Source organism: Vulpes vulpes, chromosome 8 (genome assembly GCF_048418805.1).
Source record: "Vulpes vulpes isolate BD-2025 chromosome 8, VulVul3, whole genome shotgun sequence".
Lineage (NCBI taxonomy): Eukaryota > Metazoa > Chordata > Mammalia > Carnivora > Canidae > Vulpes > Vulpes vulpes.
In genome coordinates, this window is record NC_132787.1 from 80,928,145 (window position 1) to 80,949,594 (window position 21,450).

At 40.7% G+C, this 21,450-nt stretch overlaps 2 protein-coding genes across 8 annotated transcripts in view; one reads left to right on the plus strand and one right to left on the minus strand.

Moving 5' to 3' along the window:
• Positions 1–1,050, plus strand: part of DHX57 (DExH-box helicase 57) — a 56,337-nt gene extending 55,287 nt beyond the window's left edge. For all 5 annotated transcript variants that reach the window (XM_026018920.2, XM_026018919.2, XM_072767259.1 and 2 more), the window contains one exon: positions 338–1,050. In XM_026018920.2, the coding sequence (XP_025874705.1) occupies positions 338–481 (144 nt within the window). In that variant the 3' untranslated portion in view covers positions 482–1,050. The remainder of the gene's footprint in view (positions 1–337) is intronic.
• Positions 1,051–7,249: 6,199 nt separating this feature from the next.
• GEMIN6 (gem nuclear organelle associated protein 6) lies at positions 7,250–15,164 on the minus strand. 3 transcript variants are annotated; one of them, XM_072767260.1, is made up of 3 exons: positions 14,917–15,164; positions 14,344–14,475; positions 7,250–11,902 (listed from the first exon to the last, which is right to left on the minus strand). In XM_072767260.1, the coding sequence occupies exons 1-3, from the start codon at positions 14,976–14,978 to the stop codon at positions 11,527–11,529; spliced, it is 570 nt and encodes a 189-aa protein (XP_072623361.1). In that variant the 5' UTR covers positions 14,979–15,164; the 3' UTR covers positions 7,250–11,526. The 3 variants fall into 3 exon arrangements, with proteins under 3 accessions (XP_072623361.1, XP_025874724.1, XP_025874725.1); XM_026018939.2 differs by having other exon boundaries at positions 14,847–15,161; XM_026018940.2 differs by having other exon boundaries at positions 15,045–15,137.
• Positions 15,165–21,450: the final 6,286 nt, after the last annotated feature.

A 21,450-nucleotide genomic window follows, 5' to 3' on the forward strand; every position in this document is an offset into this window, starting at 1 on the left:
GCTGACCAAGCTTTAATATGCAGAACACTACATAGAAGCCATTCTTCCAGATTTAATCTTCTCTTTAAATGAGATGTGATAGAGGAGACTTTTTATAATGGACCCCATTTATTATATTGCAGAGCTGACATTGAGTGAACGTTCTTAGAGCTGCATCAAGAAATTTTAGAAGTACTTCTAGAATAAAAATGTGTTAGTTTCTCCCCTCCCCCCACCATGGAGTTAAAATTACTACCAGAAATCTAAAATAATGACAGTCATCCGTGAGATGTTTCCATTAGGAACCTTTCCTCCCTCATTGACCCAATCACGGCTTACATTGCAACTTTCATTTTAGGTGGCTGAATTAGTAAAGGAACTGCGTTGCGAACTTGACCAGCTCCTCCAGGATAAGATTAAAAACCCAAGCATAGATCTGTGTACATGTCCGCGAGGATCTCGGATCATCAGCACAATTGTGAAACTTGTCACCACACAATAAAGACCAGTCTTAGGAGAGTGCTTGCTACTCCCCTGCTTCTTGCTTACCTGGGAAATAACAGCAGCGCCTCTACCTCCAACCAAGCTCTGTGCTGGGGCTGCCCTGGAGGGGCCCAGGCACTGCCCACTCAGCTGAGACACCACGTTCCCTTAGAGGAGTTTCCCAGACAGTGTTGTTAACAGCTCAGGGGGACTCCCAGCACAATTTGGAGTGTCGATGTGAGGCAGTCTCAAAACCAGCTTGCTGTCTTTTTCTCTGTGACTATTCTGGGATAAATGAAATTCCCCTCCTAATACAAAAGTGAATGTTTAATACAATTCTGTTTTAATGTACGTATTTGTTTTCTCCTGCTTTTTCCTGGGGTAAGATAGGAGCATGGGGAGAAATACTGAATGTTTTATCTATCATAAAGGCTCATCTGAAAGAAGTTAGAACAGAGGACAAAAAAAAATCATGTGAACAAGAAAAATTAAGATTTCATTTTAAGGCTATGGGCTACAAAGTAAACTTAAACCTAATTTCTGAGAAATGTTTATTTTTACTCATTAAAAGTTGGCCTAAAAAAACAACCTTGAAGAGCTCTTATTAAATGCAAGCTGGTTTTATACTTACCATTCTTGTTCAGAAAAAAAGAACAATCCAGGTGTCTTTGTTCTGTTTTCAGTTTTCCAATTAGGAATCTTTGCTCTCTCTTAGGAACATGCTCAGATCTAATGGCCACATTTCACGATACCCAAAGGGGAATTTTGATGGTATTCTCAGCCAACTTGGCATAGTCGAAGTAGAAAAGGTTGCCACACTAGTGTCAGATTTACAGCCATAAAAATATCTTCCATGAGACTGCTTATTTTCAGCTGCCACTTAGGTGAATGGGGAGCTAGCATTTTGGAAAACTATTAATACATTTACATTTTCTCTGGACATTTATCAGTGTGGCTGGAAGAATCCCGAAGAGCTGAATAGAAAAAATATTCTTGTGTTTGTCTGGTGCCCAGGTAGAGTCACTACAGATTTCATATTATGGATAGAATCCAAATTAGTCAGCAAAACCAATTCAATGAAGGCTGTTCCCTTTTCAACATATTACTTCAAATGGTTAAGTTTTCAGAAAACCTCTCAGACTGTCCCAAATGGCCAGTGTCAAGTGTGTTGAAGCTTTGGCATGCTTGAAATGTTTAGACCCTAAGTAGTATTTTTAAAAGGCATTAACTCATGTCCTCACTTTAAGTAAAAAACATGGATATGCATAGCACCCGCAGTATTCAAGTTCTGACTTGCTATTGAAACAAGGCTCATGTTACAGAACCGCTCAGGAGAAATGAAGGAGAAAACCGCACTAACCCTCTAAAACATTTCTTAAACCAGTTTTGACTCTTGGTGCTATAGTGGAGCTCGTGCTGGCTGCCCTAGCTAGAGCCATCTGCCCAAGTGGACCTGCAGCTTCAACACAAGTTTGCAGCAGAGCATACAGCGGGGCGATAAACAACAGAACTTTCCATTCAAAGTGCTGCGAAATCGTTCCCCTCGAGGAAGTTATTCTTGGGCTGGTTACTTGCAGCCACATACAAACGCACAAGTCATTTCACAGATGTGCCAGAAAGATTGGAAAAGATTGGGAAGCCTTGATTGAAGACACTGAATAAGAAAATCCTCCCCCACCCCCAAAACTGAACTTCGTAAGCCCCCTCATTAAAATTATGAAATAAGTGAAACGGGATTACTTCTTCGCAATTGAAGATCAGAATGCAGTATAGCATTTCAAGGTGAAACCGGTTATCTAAACCCCAGAAAGATGGTAAGCACTTCATGTTAATTGTATGGAGAATTCTGTAAATGTTTCTTACATATTTGTTTTACCTTTACTGGAATCTAGCTAGGAAACAATATTGGAAAGTACTTGCTACAAAATTAGTCCCCTAATGTTGTAGTCTGTGTCAGTGGGGAGTTCTCAGGAGATGAAAACAAGGTAAACATCCTTGCAGAGGTGGTCATAGGTTGGCAAAGCATTAGGTTGGTCTTCTTCCTACTTAAGTTCCATATCTGAATATTACAATTCAAACTCTCTGACAAGTAGTGAACTTTGGTCTTTATCCTCCCATTCTGTTAGGTGAGCAGTTTAAATAATACGCCAAAGCACACAGCCTGTGGATCCGTAGGCATATATGGTAAATGTTCTTTTTCCTTTCTGGGCAATGGTTTTAATATATCCCTAAGAGGTTATCATAAAATAACACCTTGTGAAAGTACTTTGTAAAATTAAAATGTAGCAAATGTAAGCAAATTGGGACCAAGGGTGTGGTTTTCAGATGCAGCCCAGGCTGGCTTTTTGAAAACTGCACTCTGTCTTGTTCTCTCAATTGCTGGGCTGAGCTGGGGAGCTCAGGCGTCACATTCTTGACATTGTCCTTTGTGTGTCACCTAATTGCCACATACATAAAGATCCCTGGGGGCAGCAGAATTATGTTCATGGTGCCACTGTACTTAAGCCTATGTATATGCTGGTTCTTTCCTCCTAAATCCTGCTAGAATTAGGCATAATTCCCAGGGTTTATTTTCTCCCAAAGTGGGGTGGCGGGGGGGGGGGGGGTGGAGGAGAACTTGCTTAAAATATTTAGCCAGTTAATAAATACAGAGTGAGCTATTGTTTTCAGAAGTTAGATCTTGATCCTGAAACTGTCAGTATTTGAGTATTCACAGGACAGTGCCTCAGGTGGAAACACTGTAGAAACAGCTCAGTCTATTGCCACAGCAGTCGTTTCAAACTGTTCCAGACTGTTCCAGAGTGACAGGCTTCTTCGTGTCTTTTTAGTCTCATGCATGTAAAGCTATGTAATGACTGTGTAAACCATTAACCACAGTGAGTCATTAACAGAAGAGACCTTTTTCTTGCCATTTACAAGTTATTATCCCTAAAGTGATTTATCAAAGAGATTGGTCTTAAATAGGATTTATAGCCAATCATTAATCTTCAAAGTGCTTTAAAATCTTAGGTGTTTTAATAATTTGTTCTGTCAAAGAGCAGAGACAAGGAGTTCTGTTGGAGAATCACTCGCTTGATACTCTTTAGGAAAGATACAGGACAGCAGCCTAAACATGAACTTGTCCCCACAGACAGTTCAGCCTCTGCCCCATCTTTGCCCATGGGGCCATCCCCGAGTCTACTCGAGTCGGTTCCAACCCAGCTGATTGAGTATATAAGCTAGGACACAGTGCCCCAGTGAGATAGCTACAGGAGAATGGCTTAGATTCATTTACTGGATTTCCTACTTATATTTCAATTTTTTAGGAAAAAAAAACAAATTGCAACAAAGACAGTATGAGGGATTTGTTTGAAAAGGCAGTTTCCCCAGGGGCGCCTGGGTGGCTCAGGTCATGATCTTGGGATGAGGAGATGGAGCCCCGTGTTGGGCTCCATGCTCAGTGTGAAGTTCACTTGAGATTGTCTCTCTCTCTCTCTCCCTCTGCCCCTCCTCCCAATCATGGGTTCTCTCTCTCTAACAAATAATCTTTAAAAAAGTAGGGGGCAACTTCCCATAAATACCAACAATGAAAATCAGTGTTTAGGATGATGATCCTAACATTATAAATAACGATATTCCTAAATATGGTGCAATTATATATTTAATAAATATTTTCAACAGAAGCATTTCAAACAGGTTTTTAAAATTATTATTCCTTATGCAGATTCCTGCATAATCCTTATAACACAGTTACTGCTACCTCCCACCTGGGTTTTACTGAAAATGGCCTAAAGGAGTTTATTTTCCTTCCATGTTGAATGAACTTATTTTATGAAAAGGAGATTATCCATGGGCAATTTTCTTCTACAATGATTCAAGACAGGAAAACATAGCCAAAAAGACTCATTTACTTCCTGAGAGTCCCCTTGTGGTTAAGTTTTGCCTCATTCCATCCTTAACTTTCAAATGTATTAAAACAAACGTTGTGTTAAACCTTTCAAGTAAGACTGTATTTGTCCAGAGGTTGATAACTACAATACAGGATCTTATCATGTACAAAGACTATAAAGAAGTTTTCTCATAAGAGAAACTGTATATTTTACTTGTTTTAAACCAGTGGTTCTCAACCGGAAGCAATTTTGCCCACCAGGGGACATTTGGCAGTATCTTGGAGATGTCACCGCTGAATGGGGGATTGGGGTATACTCCCGGCATCTAGTGGTTAGAAGCCAGAGATGCTGCTAAATATCCTACAAGGCACAGGATCCGCCACCCCCCTCAACAAAAAATTATTCAGTTCAAATCATCAGTAGTGCCAAGGTGGAGAAAATCTAAACAAAATGAGATAGGTAACTACTTAAAAAGTCTATTAATTAGATATAAATTATACCCATAGTTGTCTCTGAAAATTATGCCCAAATCAACTCTAATAAACATGTACTGTGTGCATAAGAGCTTATGAATCCATCATGTTGTTACCAAAATACAGTGCTTAATAATTTTAGGAAATTATATGTACAAATGGGAAAAACCATGCACACCCAGATGGGTAGGGTGTGCATGGTTTTTCCATTTGAGAGAGAGCACAAGTGGGGGAAAGGGAGAAGCAGGCTCCCTGCTGAGCAGGAAGCCTGATGTGAGGCTCCATCCCAGGACCCTGGGATCATGACCTGAGCCAAAGGGAGATGCTCAACCAACTGAGTCACCCAGGTGCCCTGGGATATGTTTATTTTAAAAACATGTTCTACCATTAAATTTAGTTTTTATAAATATCACTTATTTTGAAAATGTGAAAAGTTAAAACATGGTTTTTGAAAATACAATTTGTATATGACACTCATACTGCTAATGTTTTTCACTGCAAAACTCAAATTCTCCCGTGTAGGCCCACATTAAGATGTCTGAAATATGCACACCCTTACTTTATCTTTCTGTTATTTGAACAGAGTCCAACTTAGTAGACTTTGGCCAATATGGTATAACACAAATAGGGTTTTAAGAAGGGGGATGGGAGTATATAGCTCTCTAGGTAGATAACTGTAAAATGTTGAAATCTAACATGAAGTCTCATTGGGAACTGTAATTTCTAGGCTCAGTAACCCTTCTACAGTTTGAGCTGGAAAAAAAAATCAGTTTGTTTTAGGACTTGATTATTAGCAAGATTACCAGACTGAAAATCAAAGATATGTTATGCTCTTTAGAAGACAGATGTCCTTACAAATCAGGGGCCATGCTATATCATGGGCACCAAGGAACTATCCCATATGAGGAGGAAACTAATCCATTGACTATAGACGCAAAACAAAACAATCTGTAATCATAGACGTTGCTGTTAATGCTACCCTTCTGTCTCTGAAATTCACCTGTGCACTTTCCCATTTAAACTCCAGCTGTCCCCATTATTTCTGGCCCATAAATCTTTATACCACCCTTTTCCATAGTAAGCATGGCTAAAACAGATTAATTGAAGCATGCAATCTGATTAGTTAAGAGGGAGGCTGATGGTCCAGTTTATAACTAATGTGTACTACATGGCTAGTTTGAGACCCATACTGGGGTTGCAGACATTCATCTGACATTTATGCTCATAATTTCAATATAACCAACATTTTAAGCAGGTGCTATGTACCAGCCACCCTAGGAAGTCAGGATATAAACAGGAACAAAGAAGAAATAGGACAATAGAGAAATAAAGTTTCCTTGAATAAATTCAATCAGGAGCATAACTTACCCCCTGCAAGAGCCTTTGAAGGTTCTAAAGAAACTAGATAGCCTATTTGTTGACAGTAAAGGAAGGATACTAACGGCTTTAAGTATTTTATTCTGCTTTTGAAAGATCTCATCTCATTCAGCAATTACGTGTGCTTTTTTTTTTTTTTTTTAAGATTTTATTTATTGAGAGAGAGTGTGCAAGTGAGAGAGGGAGAGAAAGCATGAGCAGTGGGGAGGGGCAGAGGGATCGGGAGAGAGACAAACAGACTCCCTGCTGAGCAGAGAGCCTGCTGTGGGGCTTGATCCCAGGACCCCAGGATCATGACCTAAAGCAATGCTTAACCGACTAAGCCACCCAGGCACCCCTAGGTGTGCTTCTTTAAACACTGTAAGGGGAAGTAGGTGGAAGGAGAAAGGGGAGAGAAAAAAAAAAAAAAAAAACATTGTGAGGAAACTTCTGTATGTCACCAAAGCAGTAGCTGTAGGGAATAAATGTATGGCTTACTCCCTCTTGAAAATGTATTTGAGGGCGCCTGGGTGAATAATTTGGTTAAGCACCTGACTCTTGGTTTTGGCTCAGGTCATGATCTCATGGGTTGTTAGGTAGAGCCCCACCTCAGGCTCTGTGCTCAGGGAGGAATCTGCTTGAGATTCTCTCCCTCTGCCCCTCCCGCCAATCATATGCGCTCTCCCTCTAAAATAAACAAATGTTTAAAATTAGAAAAAAAAAAAAAAGAAAGAAAGTCTATGTGAGGGCAACCCGGGTGGCTCAGCGGTTTAGTGCCGCCTTCAGCCCAGGGTGCGATCCTGGAGACCCCGGATCGAGTCCCACGTCGGGCTCCCTGCATGGAGCCTTCTTCTCCCTCTGCCTGTGTCTCTGCCTCTCTCTCTCTCTCTCTTATTCATGTCTCTCATGAATAAATAAATGAAATATAAAAAAAAAAGTCTATGTGACCTTAAGTTAGGCAAAGAATTCTTAGCTACAAACACAAAAAGCATGATAGATAACATAAAAAAAATTATAAATCATACTTAGTCAATTTCTTAAACTTTTACAGTTCAAAAACATCGAGAAAATATAAGACAAGCCACAGACTGGGAGGAAATATTTGTAAATTATATTTCGATAAAGCACTTGTATCTAGAATTGTTTATCTAGAAATGTATGTTAAGACCTCTTACAACTCAAGTAAAAAACTCAGTTTTTAAAATGGGCAAAATACTTGAGTAAACATTTCACCAAGGATATACAAATGGGTTAATAAGCACATGAAAAGATGCTCAACCTCATTAGTCTTTAGAGAAATTCAAATGAAAACCACAGGGAGATACTACTTCATAACCTCTAGAATCACACATAATAACAGGTACTGATAAGGGTGCAGAGAAACTGGAGCCCTCATTACATTACTGATGGCACATAAAATGGTGTGGCTATATTAGAACATAGCTTGAGTTTCTTAAAAAGTTAAACGTAATTTATCATATAATCCAGTGACTCCACTCCTAGGTTATTTCACAAGAGAAATGAAAATATATGTCCACACAAAGGTTTTTCACAAATATTCACAGCAGCATTATTCACAATAGCTCTAAACTGGGAACAATCCAAATACCCATGGTGACTGAATAAACAAAAAGGAGTATATTCACAATAGGATATTATCCAGTAATAAAAAGGAACCTGTGATACATGCTACAACATGCATGAATTTCAAAAACATAATGCTAAGTGAGAGAAGCTAGACACCAAGACCACATATGGTATGATTCCATTTATATGAAATGTACAGAAATGTAAAAGCTACAGATACAAAAAATTAGTGGTTGCCTGGGACTGAGTGGGAATGGGAATTCATTGTAAATGAGATAGACTCTTGTGAGGATGGAAATGTTTTTTTAAAAAAAATAAAGGATTGTGGTGATGACTGCACAACTCTAAATGTAGTAAAGATCACTGATATCTATACTTCAAGTGGATGAATTTTATGGTATGTTAATAATACCTCTCAATAAAGTTCTTTTTAAAAATATATTGGGTGCCTGTGGTGCCTGGGTGGCTCAGTCGGTTAAGCCTCTGACTCTTGGTTTCAGCTCAAATCATGGTCTGAGGGTGGTGAGATTGAGCCCGACATAGGGCTCTGTGCTGGATGTAGAGCCTGCCTAAGATTCTCTCCTCTGCCCCCCATTATGATGGCACATAAAATGTGCTCTCTCTAAAAATTAAAAAAAAAAAAATGTGGTGCCTGGCTGGCTCAATCAAGCACACAACTCTTGATCTCAAGGTTGTTGAATTCGAGCCCCATGTTGGGTGTAGAGAGTACTTAAACACAAAATCTTTAAAAATAAATAAATAAAAATTTGTTGTTAAGATACCTTTATTAAAAAAAAAATAGTGGGGCACTTGGCTGTCTCAATCAGAAGAGCATGTGACTCTTGATCTCAAGGTCACGAGTTCAAGCCCCACACTGGATGTAGAAAGGAGTTAACAAAAAAAAAAAGAACTTAGAAAAATAGTAACTTCACCGTGGAGAAACTTGACAAACACCACCTTCACCAAATGATCAGTTAACATCACCAGAAATGGGACAAACCAGTTTTATGTGCCTCCCAATATGATTTATTGAAAATACACTATCATTTCCAGGGTATTCCTACCCAAAAACATCATACCAAATTACAACAAAAGGAAACATCAGACAAACTCAAATTGAGGGTCATTCCACAAAATAAATGTCAATGTCCCATTAAATCAAAGACTGAGGAACTATTCCAGATTAAAGGAAGGGACATGACTGAACATGATACATTGTCCAAATTTTAAAACTCATTTTGTGGGGGTTTTTTGGTTTTTTGCAATACAGGATGTTGAAATTATATGGATAAGGTGTGTATTAAATCACAGCACTGTATCAATGTTACTATTCTGATTTTGATGGCTGTACTGTGGTTAAGAGAATGTCATTTTTCTATCATGTCCATGATTTACTCTAAAACAGTTCAGGGGGATAAAATGAACACACACACATAGAAAATACAGATGTGGTAAAATGTTAACATCTACAGATCATATATGAGACTTGTTTTTTCTGTTCTTGCAAAGTTCCTATAAATCTGAAATTACATTAAAACAAGCTAAAAGCAGTGCATGTATGCTGTAGTTACATAATTAGTGTGTAATTGCATGGGAGTAAATATTAGAAATACAAATAGATTTGACAAAATGATAAGAATATGACGTTTCCATGGCAGAGCCAGATCATTTACCCTCTTGGGCACTCAGGTTTTGTTCACAGGTGCATTGTTTAAACAATCGGAGGACTCAGTTGCCAAGAAACAGTCTCTCTCCCAGCTCACTAGCCTGACAGCAAACAAATCTACCAATACCAATGCACCTGTCTTTGGACCAAGGCGCAATTTCCTACATGGCTTCTCTCATCTCAAGGTCTCCCCGTATTTTGCCAAAATCATTTCCACACTAAATTTCTTATTCTGCATCTCCTATTTGCTTTTCAAAGACATTCCAAGACTTGAATGAGGTCTTAGTCACAAGGAGAAAGGCTATGCACTAAATCCCTTTAGGATCATGGGAACTTTAAAGTTGTGAAGGAAGGACTTTGTTTCCCCCAAAGTTCCTGAATTACTTTTGCAATCGTGGCCCGAGACAGGTAGCATCACCATTATCTGGGAGTTTGTTAGAAATGCAAATGCCTGGGCCCCAACTTGGACCTACTGAGCCAGAGTCTGCTGGGGGTAGGGTCCTGCAATGTTTTAACAAGCTCTGTGGCTGATTCTGGTGCTTGCTCAAGTGTGAGGAGTGTGAGGCTACATTCTGTCATTAGACAACTAGGCAGAGAAATAGCTGTTACTGAGCTGCATTCAAAGAAAGACCCCCTAAAACCTGAATATATTTTTTTAAGATTCTATTTATTCATGAGAGACGTTGGAAGAGGGAGGAGAAACAGGCTCATGCAGAGCCTGATGTGGGACTTGATCCCAGGACTCCAGGATCACAACCTGAGTGGAAGGCAGACACTCAACCACTGAGCCACCCAGGTGTCCCTAAAACCTGAATATCTTGAAGTCTTTCTTCCAAAAGGTACCACTTCTCTTTTCTTTTGAATAAGGGGCGTACGTGGGAACTCAAAGGGCTGTGTGCAGATGATCCCTGAGGACAGACCAGGGAGCAGCGAGTGAGGCTGCCCTGTAGCAGCGCACATGGCCTATCCAGTTCCAAACTGCCTTGGAAGTCTGCTCCAAGCTCTGGCACATCAGGCTGCTTCAAGGATTTCCTAGGGCAGACTTCTGTAAAGGGCTCTATTTTTCTGTAAATACAAGCCATATAGTTTGTCACAATATTCAAATCTGCCATCATGACTCAAAAACAGGCAAGGAAGATACATAAACTGGTGGGTACGCTGTGTGCCAGTAAAGCCTACCAAATGGACGCAGCAGGCTGCATTCGCCCCAAGGTCTCAAAGTCTGTTGACCCATGTCCTCGGGAATCAGAGGCCTGGGGTCCTAATCTGATGTGAGAACCCCGAGGTCACTCTAGACCTGCCCCTGAGAACACCCTCAAATGACAATCTGAGGTACCGCCCTAAGTTTCTAGGCCAGAAACCTCTATATTGAGCCCTGGCCACTGCCTGACTTCCACGGGGTAGGGCCAGCTGTGGTGAAGCGTGTTCCTGCATCTCTCCCTCCAGAGAAGCCTGACCCGGGAATGCGGTACGGGCAGAAAGCAGCATGGGCCAAAAGCCTTGGTCAAATCCACCAAGCACAGGAACCACGTTTCAGTTCAGCGCAAAATACTCGTGACGCTTACCTTTTTTTTTTAGAGGTATCAGCCAGTGCTCACTTTGAAAGGCTTTAAAAGTTATATAGCTTATGTGTTAAAATTTTACAAGTAGTTGAAACTTTCAAGCTTCAAACAAAAAAGCACATATTCTGCTATATTCTGATTCAAAAGCTATTTCATCCTTACACAATAAATATTTTAAACAGACACATCCAGTTAGTGCAAGGGACTTAACAAGACATCTTATATTGAATCTAACGTGTTGCATTTCTTTCAAATACATTTCTTGCCTAACAAAACCCGAGATGTGCTGCCACCTGTTCAGAGTCTTGCAATTCTAATGTTCTTGTGCTATTGTTTCATGTGATGCTATCCCTGCCATAGTTCCCTTATTTATTAGCACTCATAATCCACATCTTTGATTTTACCAAAACAATGGAGAACACACACACACACACAAACACACTTGTGTGCCTCTGAAATCTTGTAATATCATGGATTTAACATTCAAAACATTATATGAAGGAATAAAACGAAGTGTTCTTTCAATCGATGCATCCATAGGTCTTGGCCTCTCATTGGGAAGCTGCAAGATGTCCTTGAATAAGATCCTGAACACGGGACAGAATAATCTCATTAGGACTGCTGCAATTTTCTGGACCATAGGGTGGTTCTATAGTCAGAACCCCAGCCACACACAAAGTCCTTCGTGAATCTCCCTGCTCAGTGATGGGGATGTGGTTTTTCTCGAGCCATTTCTTTAGGCTGTTCTTTCTCTTCTCCAGATCCTCAGGGCTGTAGGCCTTGCAGTCTCCAGACATGAACAAATGTTTCAGCTTCTCTCTCACTCCATGGTCCCCTTCGTTCACAGTTTCAACAGTCTGCACAGCATGGCCCATAATTCCAGTCACAGACATGCTGCCATCTTCCAGGAAGTTCACCAGGACAATACTTCGGAGGGAAAGTTAAGTTCAGAGCAGATTTGCAAAAGAAAAACCCAAAGGCCCATAAAACTATGGAAGAAGCAATGGAATGAGAGGCATCACCAGCCCCAATAGGCAATTACAAATAGGAAATAAGAACTCCCCCCCCCCCCAAAAAAAAAGAAAAGAAAAGAAATAAGAACTTCCCTGTTTAAAATTAATCCCCTCACTACCAAACGTTTATAAATACTCATTCAATAAGTATTCACTGGGCAGCCTGGGTGGCTCAGCGGTTTAGAGCCACCTTCAAACCAGGGCGTGATCCTGGAGTCCTGGGATCGAGTCCCACATCAGGCTCCCTGCATGGAGCCTGCTTCTCCCTCTGCCTGTATCTGACTTTCTCTCTCTCCCTGTGTCTCTCATGAATAAATAAATCTTAAAAAAAAAAAAAGTATTCACTGAGAGTCCTACATATCTAGACTTTTTTGTCTACCTAAAGACAATCACTAGGGGATGCAGTTAAAGCACTGAAGAATTATAAATGGCTTAAATGTGTATCAGAAAGAAAGAAAGGGTACAGACTTAATTTTAGAGTTAAACAACTGAAGAACTCGCCTTCAAAGCAGACCAAAGAAAATAACAAAGCACAAAACTGATGAAATAGAAAACAAAAGAGTTAATAACATGATCATCAAAGCCAAATGTTGGTTCTTAAAACATGTAAAATTCACAAAACTCAGGCAAGATTAATTAGAATAGGAAAAAAAAAGACACATACAAATAACGTTAGAAAGAAGGCAGCAAAGATTGGCAGTTTAAAGTATCAGGAACAAATTTATGCCAATAGTCTCGAAAACTAAAACAGAAAACTTCCTAGAAAATATAAATTTCTATTTCTGAGAAAATATAAATTTCTACTTCCCGTGGAGGGGGGAAAAAAAGCCCAATTTTACCAACAAAGTATATACAATTTTCAAAGTTTAAACATTTTTTCTAAGATTTTATTTTTAATTAATCTCCACACCCAATTGGAGCTCGAACCAACAATCCCAAAATCAAGAGTTGCATGCTCCAACGACTAAGCCAGCCAGGCACCCCAAGGTTCAAACATTTCTGACCTGACCAAATTCTTCTAGACACTTTAAAAGGACTGTACCTTAACTCGTTTAATAAGGCTAATATAATCTTGATACCAAAAGCAGAGATGATTAAAATATAAAAACTACAAGCTAATCTCACTCATCAATACAAATGCAAAACTCCTAACTAAACAAAATACATGATGTGATGTGAATTTCACTTGTGTGGTCCTCTTCCCAAAGTCTATAATCCCAGGGTATTTATGAGAAAGCATCACACAAATCCAAGTTGAGAGATGTTCTACAAAATACCTCACCAGAACTCTTCAAAAGTGTCAACGTCATGAAAAACATGGAATAACTGAGAAATTGTCACAGTTCAGAGGAGACTAAGGACACAAGACGATTAAATGTTATATGGGATCCTACATTGGATCCTGGAACAGAAAAAGGCAAACAATTAGTGGAAAAACTGTTAAAAGCCAAATGATTGCAGTTTAGTTAATGTAATTTTAGTTCTGAGGAATGTACCATGGTTGGGTAAGATGCCAACAATTAGGGGAGGCTGGGTAGATGGGTCCTCTCTGCACTCTTTTCTGTAAATCTAAAATCATTCCAAAATAAACCGTGTGTCTGTGTATCACCACCTTTAAAGTAGTCATGCAAAAAACAAATCTGATCCTAATCAAACCTCTAGATATGAATACCAGTTTATAGGAAATATGGAGGCTAAGAGACCATGTTAAACTACGCCATGATAATACAATAAGCTAAATCCAGAATGTGTTCAATTCTGTAAGACAAATGATAACATTTCTTCAACAAATAAATGACACGGAAAACTAAAAAAGGAGAAAGTGCAAAGTCCTAGCTTAAGATACTTAGACATATCAACCGCGTTAATAAACCAATTAAAGAGATATTTTGAGACAACCAGGCAAACCTAAAAACAGACTGTTAATAATAAAGCCATTATTACTTTTGCTTGGTATTATGTTGTTGCGGTCGTTAAAAAGTCCTTACCTGCTAAAAGATAAAAAGGTATTCGTGAAAAAAAAAAAAAGGTATTCGTGAACAAAAGTATGCATCTGCAACTGGCTTAAAGATATTTAGAAGGGGAAAGTAAGGCTAGTGTCTGTTAAACTATTCCCTCTACATTCATGGATGTTTGAGATTTTCTAATAAAAATGTAGTAATAAGTGTTTCCCTTCTACAAACCTGGCTGGTCTGCCAAGGTAATCCATTGTTAGAACAACACTTGGATTCAAAGGCAATACAGTTCTTACGTGTGAATAACCAGCCTTTCATTTATCTACTTCCTTAAATTGGACATGACATATCGGCCGCACAGAGGGGTGTAGGATTTCAGGGAAGGAGGACCCATACTCACTTGGCAGAAACGGGGTCTGTGGTTAAAACCCATCCTTTATACTCCTTCTCACTGGCTGTCACTCTGACTTCTTTGTACGTGTAATCTTGCCATTCTAAGGGGCCTTTCTTCATCCATTCATTCATGGCTGATCTAAAACCATCACCAGTTCGGGTTAACATAGATGTTCCACTCAAGCAATGCCTTACCCCTAATCTCCATCCTAGAGATAGAGCGCATCTGTGATTTGCCTCACGGTCCCTAACAGGGAAATAGCTTATCAGCTATTTCACAACCCAGTCTGAAAACTAAGGAGACCCCGGGTCGCCACGGGGCCCAGCCTCGGGTAACTCCTCTGGCTTCCTCGTTCTGGCCCATCCCCCACTACCATGCGCGATCGCCTTCACCCCGGCTTTGAACTCCGGGCGGCAGGGGCTCAAACAATTTAACTCTGCTCTCCTGCGATCAAAGGAGCTCACCCATCACCGTCAGCCACAACTGAGAGAGAAAACGTTGACACCCACCCACTAGCGCTCTCTAGCTGTTTCTCCGCTGGATTTGACCATTTCCTAGTAGTCCGGAGGATGCACCAACCCGGGGGCAGCAGCAAAGGCTCTAGAGCGAGGCACATTCCGTAGCCCCGCTTGCAGCTGCATGACGCTTAGAACGGTGCTCAAACCTGGTGCTACTTAATCGTTTAAACCCACAGACGAGAGAAATACCAGGTAGAACTTCCCAGCAGGGCCGAGCACGCAGCAACCACGCGGCGAGGAAGGAGGCACACCAGCCCCGCCCACCTGAGCCCCGCCCACCTGAGCCCAGCATGCTTTGCGCCAAACGTCACTTCCTTCCCCCAGAATTCTCTGCTTTGTAGTCCTTGGTCATACCTAGAGGTCTGAGAGGCGCCAAGTGTGGCGGAATAAAGGCTAGGTGCGGGGTGCCGGCAGCGCCTGAGGTGGTTTGTTTGTTTGTTTTTAAGATTTATTCATTCATTCATTCATTCACTCATTCATTCATGAGAGACACAGAGAGAGAGACAGAGACACAGGCAGAGGGAGAAGCAGGCTCCACGCAGGGAGCCCGACGCGGGACCGACCCCGGGACTCCAGGACCACGCCCTGGGCCAAAGGCAGGCGCTAAACCGCTGAGCCGCCCATCTGAGGTTTTTGTATGGTGATAATAAGGCTCCTTGTTCCCCTAGAACTATCCCTCTTCGTTCTCACGATGGACGTTTCAAGCTTTTTTTTTTTTTTTCAACCTTTTGTTTTTAAAGAGGAGACGTCTCCTTCCAGTTTCTCGTTGACAGTATTCCTGGAAATGCACCCTTGCCGTGGAATCAACCCTCTAGGTAGAACCTAAAGCTTTAGAAGTGTGAGATGAAAGTGCTTTGGAGAAGAGCAATAGAGGCAAGATCTTTGGTTGGTTGGTTGGTTGGTTGGTTGGTTGGTGTAAGGCAATTAATACGTCTGCTCCTTTGGGATGTGCCCTTGCTACAGTCCTACTGAAGGTACAGAAGCCAGAAACAAAAAGCACAGGATTGGCATGAATTCCACCTAGCAGACCACTGACTAGTGCCCTACTCACTAGGAAAGACCCAGCCTCTCCTCTAACTCCTCACCCAAACGCCCCCTCCCCATGGAAAAGTGCAAAAGACTCGCTTCTGCCACAGAATTCTGTTCTGGTATGCAGCTGGCTCCTGGCATGGTCCAGATAAAGTGTGGTCCGGAATGTGGTACATGGTGTTAAATGTTGAGTTTCTGCAAATGTGAACGCCAGAGGAGATTTACAAAAACTGAATTAGAGGACTCTCAAACCACAATGTAGAAAACATTGAAAATTAGCCAGCTTTTCCGTTACAACTTGGGATTTGAGTTCACAAAATCCTTGCAGTATATTGTGTCTTATTGCCATCATTTCAAATAATCCTTTGGCAGCCTTCACTTGTTGAGTGATTGGCTGATTATATTAAGGTGGCTTTAGTAGACTCAGATTATGCCGGTTGAGTCCTCTGTAAATCTACAAAGAGATAATATAAATACCAATTGGGGGTGTCTGGCTGGCTCATTCGGAAAAGCATGCAACTCTTGATCATCAGGTAGTGAGCCCAAGCCCCATGTTGGGCATAGAGATTACTTAAATCAAAAACATAAATAAATACCAGTTGTTATACTGTGAAGTTGAATATATGACTTCATAAAAATTCAGTCCAAAAGAGCTTCAACCAATTGTGACAACTAGTCATTGGGATTTTAAGCCTTCTATCTGTACTGCAGAATCAAAGACTTTGGAAGCTAGTTTCAAACTAGCTTTTAAATGACACCCTTTTAAATTGATAAGACTAGGGCAATTTCTTTCCCTTCTCTTCCCCCTTCCCTTTAGTCTCCTAGATGAAGATTCATTCCCAGCATCTGATGATGTGAGTCACTGACTGACAACAGGCTGAGCCAAGCCCGCTCCCTAATGCAGGGTTACAGAAAGACCCTCTCCTGTAGTCCACCCTCAACAAGTTCAGATGTACCATTTCCTTTCCCCTGTCACCCCTTACCCTTGGTCCCCCTGGGGCCTCCCTCAGACCAAGCGATGTTCCTTGTCTTACATTTTCCACTTTCCTCCCTCCCTTCCCCTTCCCTCTCACTCCATCTCCTTTCTAATGTCTACCTCCCCCTCAAACCTTCACACATACACACTTAACTCTTTCCTCTGCCAAGTGCAAAATTGCTTATTCTAGATTTTGGAGTACATTTTGTTTAATTTTAGCAAGACAAGTTTGTTTTTTAAAGTAATCTCTAGGGCAGCCCAGGTAGCTCAGCGGTTTAGCGCCGCCTTCAGCCCGGGGCCCTGCATGGAGCCTGCATCTCCCTCTGCCTGTGTCTCTGCCTCTCTCTCTCTGTTCCTCTCATTAATAAATAAAATCTTAAAAAAAATAATCTCTACACACAACATGGGGTTTGAACTCACCACCCTGTTTAAGAATTGCATGCTCTACCCAGCTGAGCCAGCAAGGTGCCCCAGCAAGAAACTTTTCTTAAAAGAACCTTTTCTTAACTGCCCTGAAGAAAATTAGAAGTTTTTTTTAAAAAAAGTTGTCAGTAGTTTTAGCACTGTTCTTTATCATGGTGCAAAGATAAACCTGCCCTGCCTGGCTAGACTATCACAATTTTATTCACATTGTTGACTATAATAGTAAGTAGATAAAGAATGTACTTATCATGGAAAAAAAAACAGAAGAGTAGGTAGAAAATGAGTGGGAGTGGGATAGATATTTGCTGAGTATATTTCATGCAAGGGAAGATCAGAAAAAAAAAACCAACTCTGGTCATTTTGGCCCCAATTTTTTTTAATGTTCTGGTTATTTCATTTATTCAACAAGTAGAACCCACTAAAAGTGTCTATTCTTTATTTCTATATTTATTCATCAAGCATATATTGTGTAGCTGTACACGCTACACTTTCTGTTAACTAGAAATTCAAAAACATATTTTAAAAATGTCTTGCCTATGGGAAGCTGATGTCTCCTTGTACTTGTAAATGAGTAAGCTATCATTCTACCTGGAAGTGGTAATAAATGGGAAGGGTTGGGGAAGAGGTTCTTAGAGAAAAGCTTCCTAAAGAGCTAGCCCTTGAACTTGATTTATAGGTAATGAACCAACCACAAAAAATTCTGTGTCTATGGGACACAGAACCTTACCAAAGGAGGTGTAGATGGGAGTGAAAAGCAGTAGACAGGGAGTTTTAGCAACCTTGGTTTCAATTTGGTTAAATCTGTAATGTCCTGGTAAACTGGTTCTCCTGGGGAAAAAAGGGGCTTGATTTGTACTATTTGCTGATTTCTATGGTGTAAATATTCCCACCGTATCTGATTTCAAGTACCAATGTTTTAAACAACTGTCTCAAAAAATTCCTGAGTATTTAACAATGGGCTATTTTGAGACAGTTTAAGCTGGTTCCTGCACACCACTGACTGTGTTCCTACCAGCTTTATGACTTTGGATGTCATTTGCCTCTTAGATTTCAGTTTCCTCATTTATAAATGAAAATGTGGGATTAGATGACCTAACATCCCATCAGCAATAAATTTTCATGACTAAGCCATACACAGTCACTGTGAACCTCTAAGTGTAGGGGCCATGTCTGTTGTATTTACTACTGTATCTCCCACCTTTACCACATTGCCTGGCATATAGTAGGTGCTCAATTTTCATTCAAATGAATTTTCATTTCTTAGGCAGTTACATATCACCTAATGTGTGCCAGGCACTACTTTAAGAACTTTCAAATATTAACTCAAAATGAGTTATACGTTATAGTTATACTATACAAAGAGAATGGAGGGAGGGATCCCTGGGTCGCGCAGCGGTTTGGCGCCTGCCTTTGGCCCAGGGCGCGATCCTGGAGACCCGGGATCGAATCCCACGTCGGGCTCCCGGTGCATGGAGCCTGCTTCTCCCTCTGCCTATGTCTCTGCCTCTCTCTCTTTCTCTCTCTCTGTGACTATCATAAATAAATAAAAGAGAATGGAAAGAATTTGAGTGATAGAATAACGTGATTAAATCAGTGTATTAGAGGGACGCCTGGGTGGCTCAGCGGTTGAACCTCTGCCTTCGACTCAGGGTGTGATCCTGGGGTCCGGGATCAAGTCCCACATCGGGCTCCCTGCAGGGAGCCTGCTTCTGTGTCTGCCTCAGTCTCTCTGTATCTCTCGTCAATAAATACATAAAATCTTTAAGTAAATCAGTGTATTAGAAAGGATGCAGATAAATTAAACAATAGAGGTGGAGAAAAACGGGGAAGTACAGAGTATATATACACAGCATGAAACTTTATGTAAAATGTAGCCTCTCTATCCAAACAAAGCAGTGGTATCAGGACAAAAAAGAATTTCCAGATCACCTTCCAAATGGAAATCGGATTCAGGGAGGCAGTGTCTCTAAGTTGATTAGTTATCTGCTTTGACCAGCACTTCCCAGGCCTACCCAGAGGGGACATTTTACAACCTCAGAGAAAATTGGTTTCCCTAGTAGTAGAGTGAAGATAGGATTGTTTTCCCTGGATAAAAAATGCTTTGAATAGACTTTGTGAACTCTAAAGCACCAAACACACATAAGGCACGAAGGTTTGGCAAACTGCTTCTCTAATTGTTTTTCAAATATGTTCAGATAATATCTTTAGGCTGGCTAAAAATCGGTGCTATTTTTTTCATTGAGTTCCTCTTAGTCAATGACATAATCTAAGTGGTATGAATATATATGTTTTACATAGATTTTATTTTGTTTTGAAAAAAAAGCGGGATTAACTATTTTTATTTTTCCCTGGACTTGCCTTGGAACAACACAAGATATTGACTGCTGAGCTAAAAATTAGTGCAGTGGTCCAGACAGGAAATAATAAAGTCCTAGCCTAAGCTGATAGCAGTGAAAATGAAAAAGGAGAAAAAAGGAGTAGAATCAACAAATATTTCAAAGGAAAAATCAACAGGATTTAGTGATTAATTGGACTGGGGCAGGGCATGTTGAGAACTTTGATCCTTTAACAAAGCTTTTCTCTGTTCTTCATTCATAATCCCTTCCTCTTTTTCTCAGGATCTCAGGCCTCCAAATAGTTACTACGTTTACCAAATCAGGTAAGAAATTTCTCCCCAGAATAAAAAATGCTTCAATAATACTTTGTGTTTATGGCACAGCAAGGCAACAGTGAGGTCTCTCCTCCAAGCTTTTATTTATTTTTTAATATTTTATTTATTTATTCATGAGAAATAAATAAAATACACACGGGGAGGGGGGCAGGCAGAGGGAGAAGCAGGCTCCATGCAGGGAGCCCGACGTGGGACTCGAGCCTGGGTCCCCAGGATCAGGCCCTTAGGCCAAAGGCAGCACTAAACCGCTGAGCCACTGGGCCACCCTCCTCCAAGCTTTTATAAATTAACCCTAAATGTTAAGTAAAATGGTATGGTTCAATCTGTGATTCATTTGTACAAAGAGACGATCTATAGCCTGGATCACTAGAGAAGGTGGGGATGACCAAAATTTGAAACTAAGTGACCTGGTTGTACTCTCGTGGAAGCAGGACTGGAATGGGATTTTATGTTGGTAAACGGAAACTTATTATACCCTACTGGGGCTTTCGGTACCCCAGGGTTGGCAGCAGAAGGCATAGAAGAAAGGTCAGTAAGCACAAGATTGGAAGGTATTTCTGAGAGACCCTGGATCTGCAAGGTAGGGACTTTCCAGAAATATATACATATTGTGGGGAACAGATGCTTCATCAGATCTCACACTGGCCTGGAATAGACATTCCTAAAACTATCGGCTTCATATTCTGATTCCACCCTCACCATGCTGCCTTATGACTCCTCCCTGCTGGTTTTCTAGGTACAGTGTTTTGGGATTTTTTTTTTAAGATTTTATTTATTTATTCATAGAGATGCAGAGAGAGAGAGAGGAAGAGACACAGGCAGAGGGAGAAGCAGGCTCCATGCAGGGAGCCTGACATGGGACTCGATCCCAGGACTCCAGGATCACACCCCTGGCTGCAGGCGGCGCTAAGCCGCTGGGCCACCAGGGCTGCCCTGGGTACAGTGTTTATCAAGAGAGGTGGTTCTTGAGAAGAAAACATGAGCACTTTCTAGTCAGTAAGAATGAATAGACCAGCAATCACAAATTAGGCATCCAATCGGGACGTGCAGATAGTTTAATATCTGCACAGTTTAAAATCTTTTAAAATTATTATTTTTTAATTTGAAAGCTTTTAGATGGGTTTCCTCTGTCTTCTTCACAGCTAGTTTCTACCACCCTTATTGTTTTTCCGTTCATCTGCTTTATATTGTTTACATTAACTGCCTGATCCCACAGGAAACTGAGTTTGCAACTCTGGAATAGTCCCTAGTATAAAAAAATAAATTAGCAAAGCAAATTATATCTTAATCTCTTGTGAATCTGACTGGTAAGAATCAGCCCTGATGTGTCTAGTCAACCCTTGGGCAGTTAAGGGTAAGAAAGCAGGGCTATGAATAGCAATTTCACCAAGGAAATGCCAATTTCAAGATTTCCTGTTGGAGCCCCAGAGTCTTCTCCAGGTGATTCCTTGATCTCATTGTTGCCTTGTTCCCTTTTCAGCTGTACCCTTCTTATA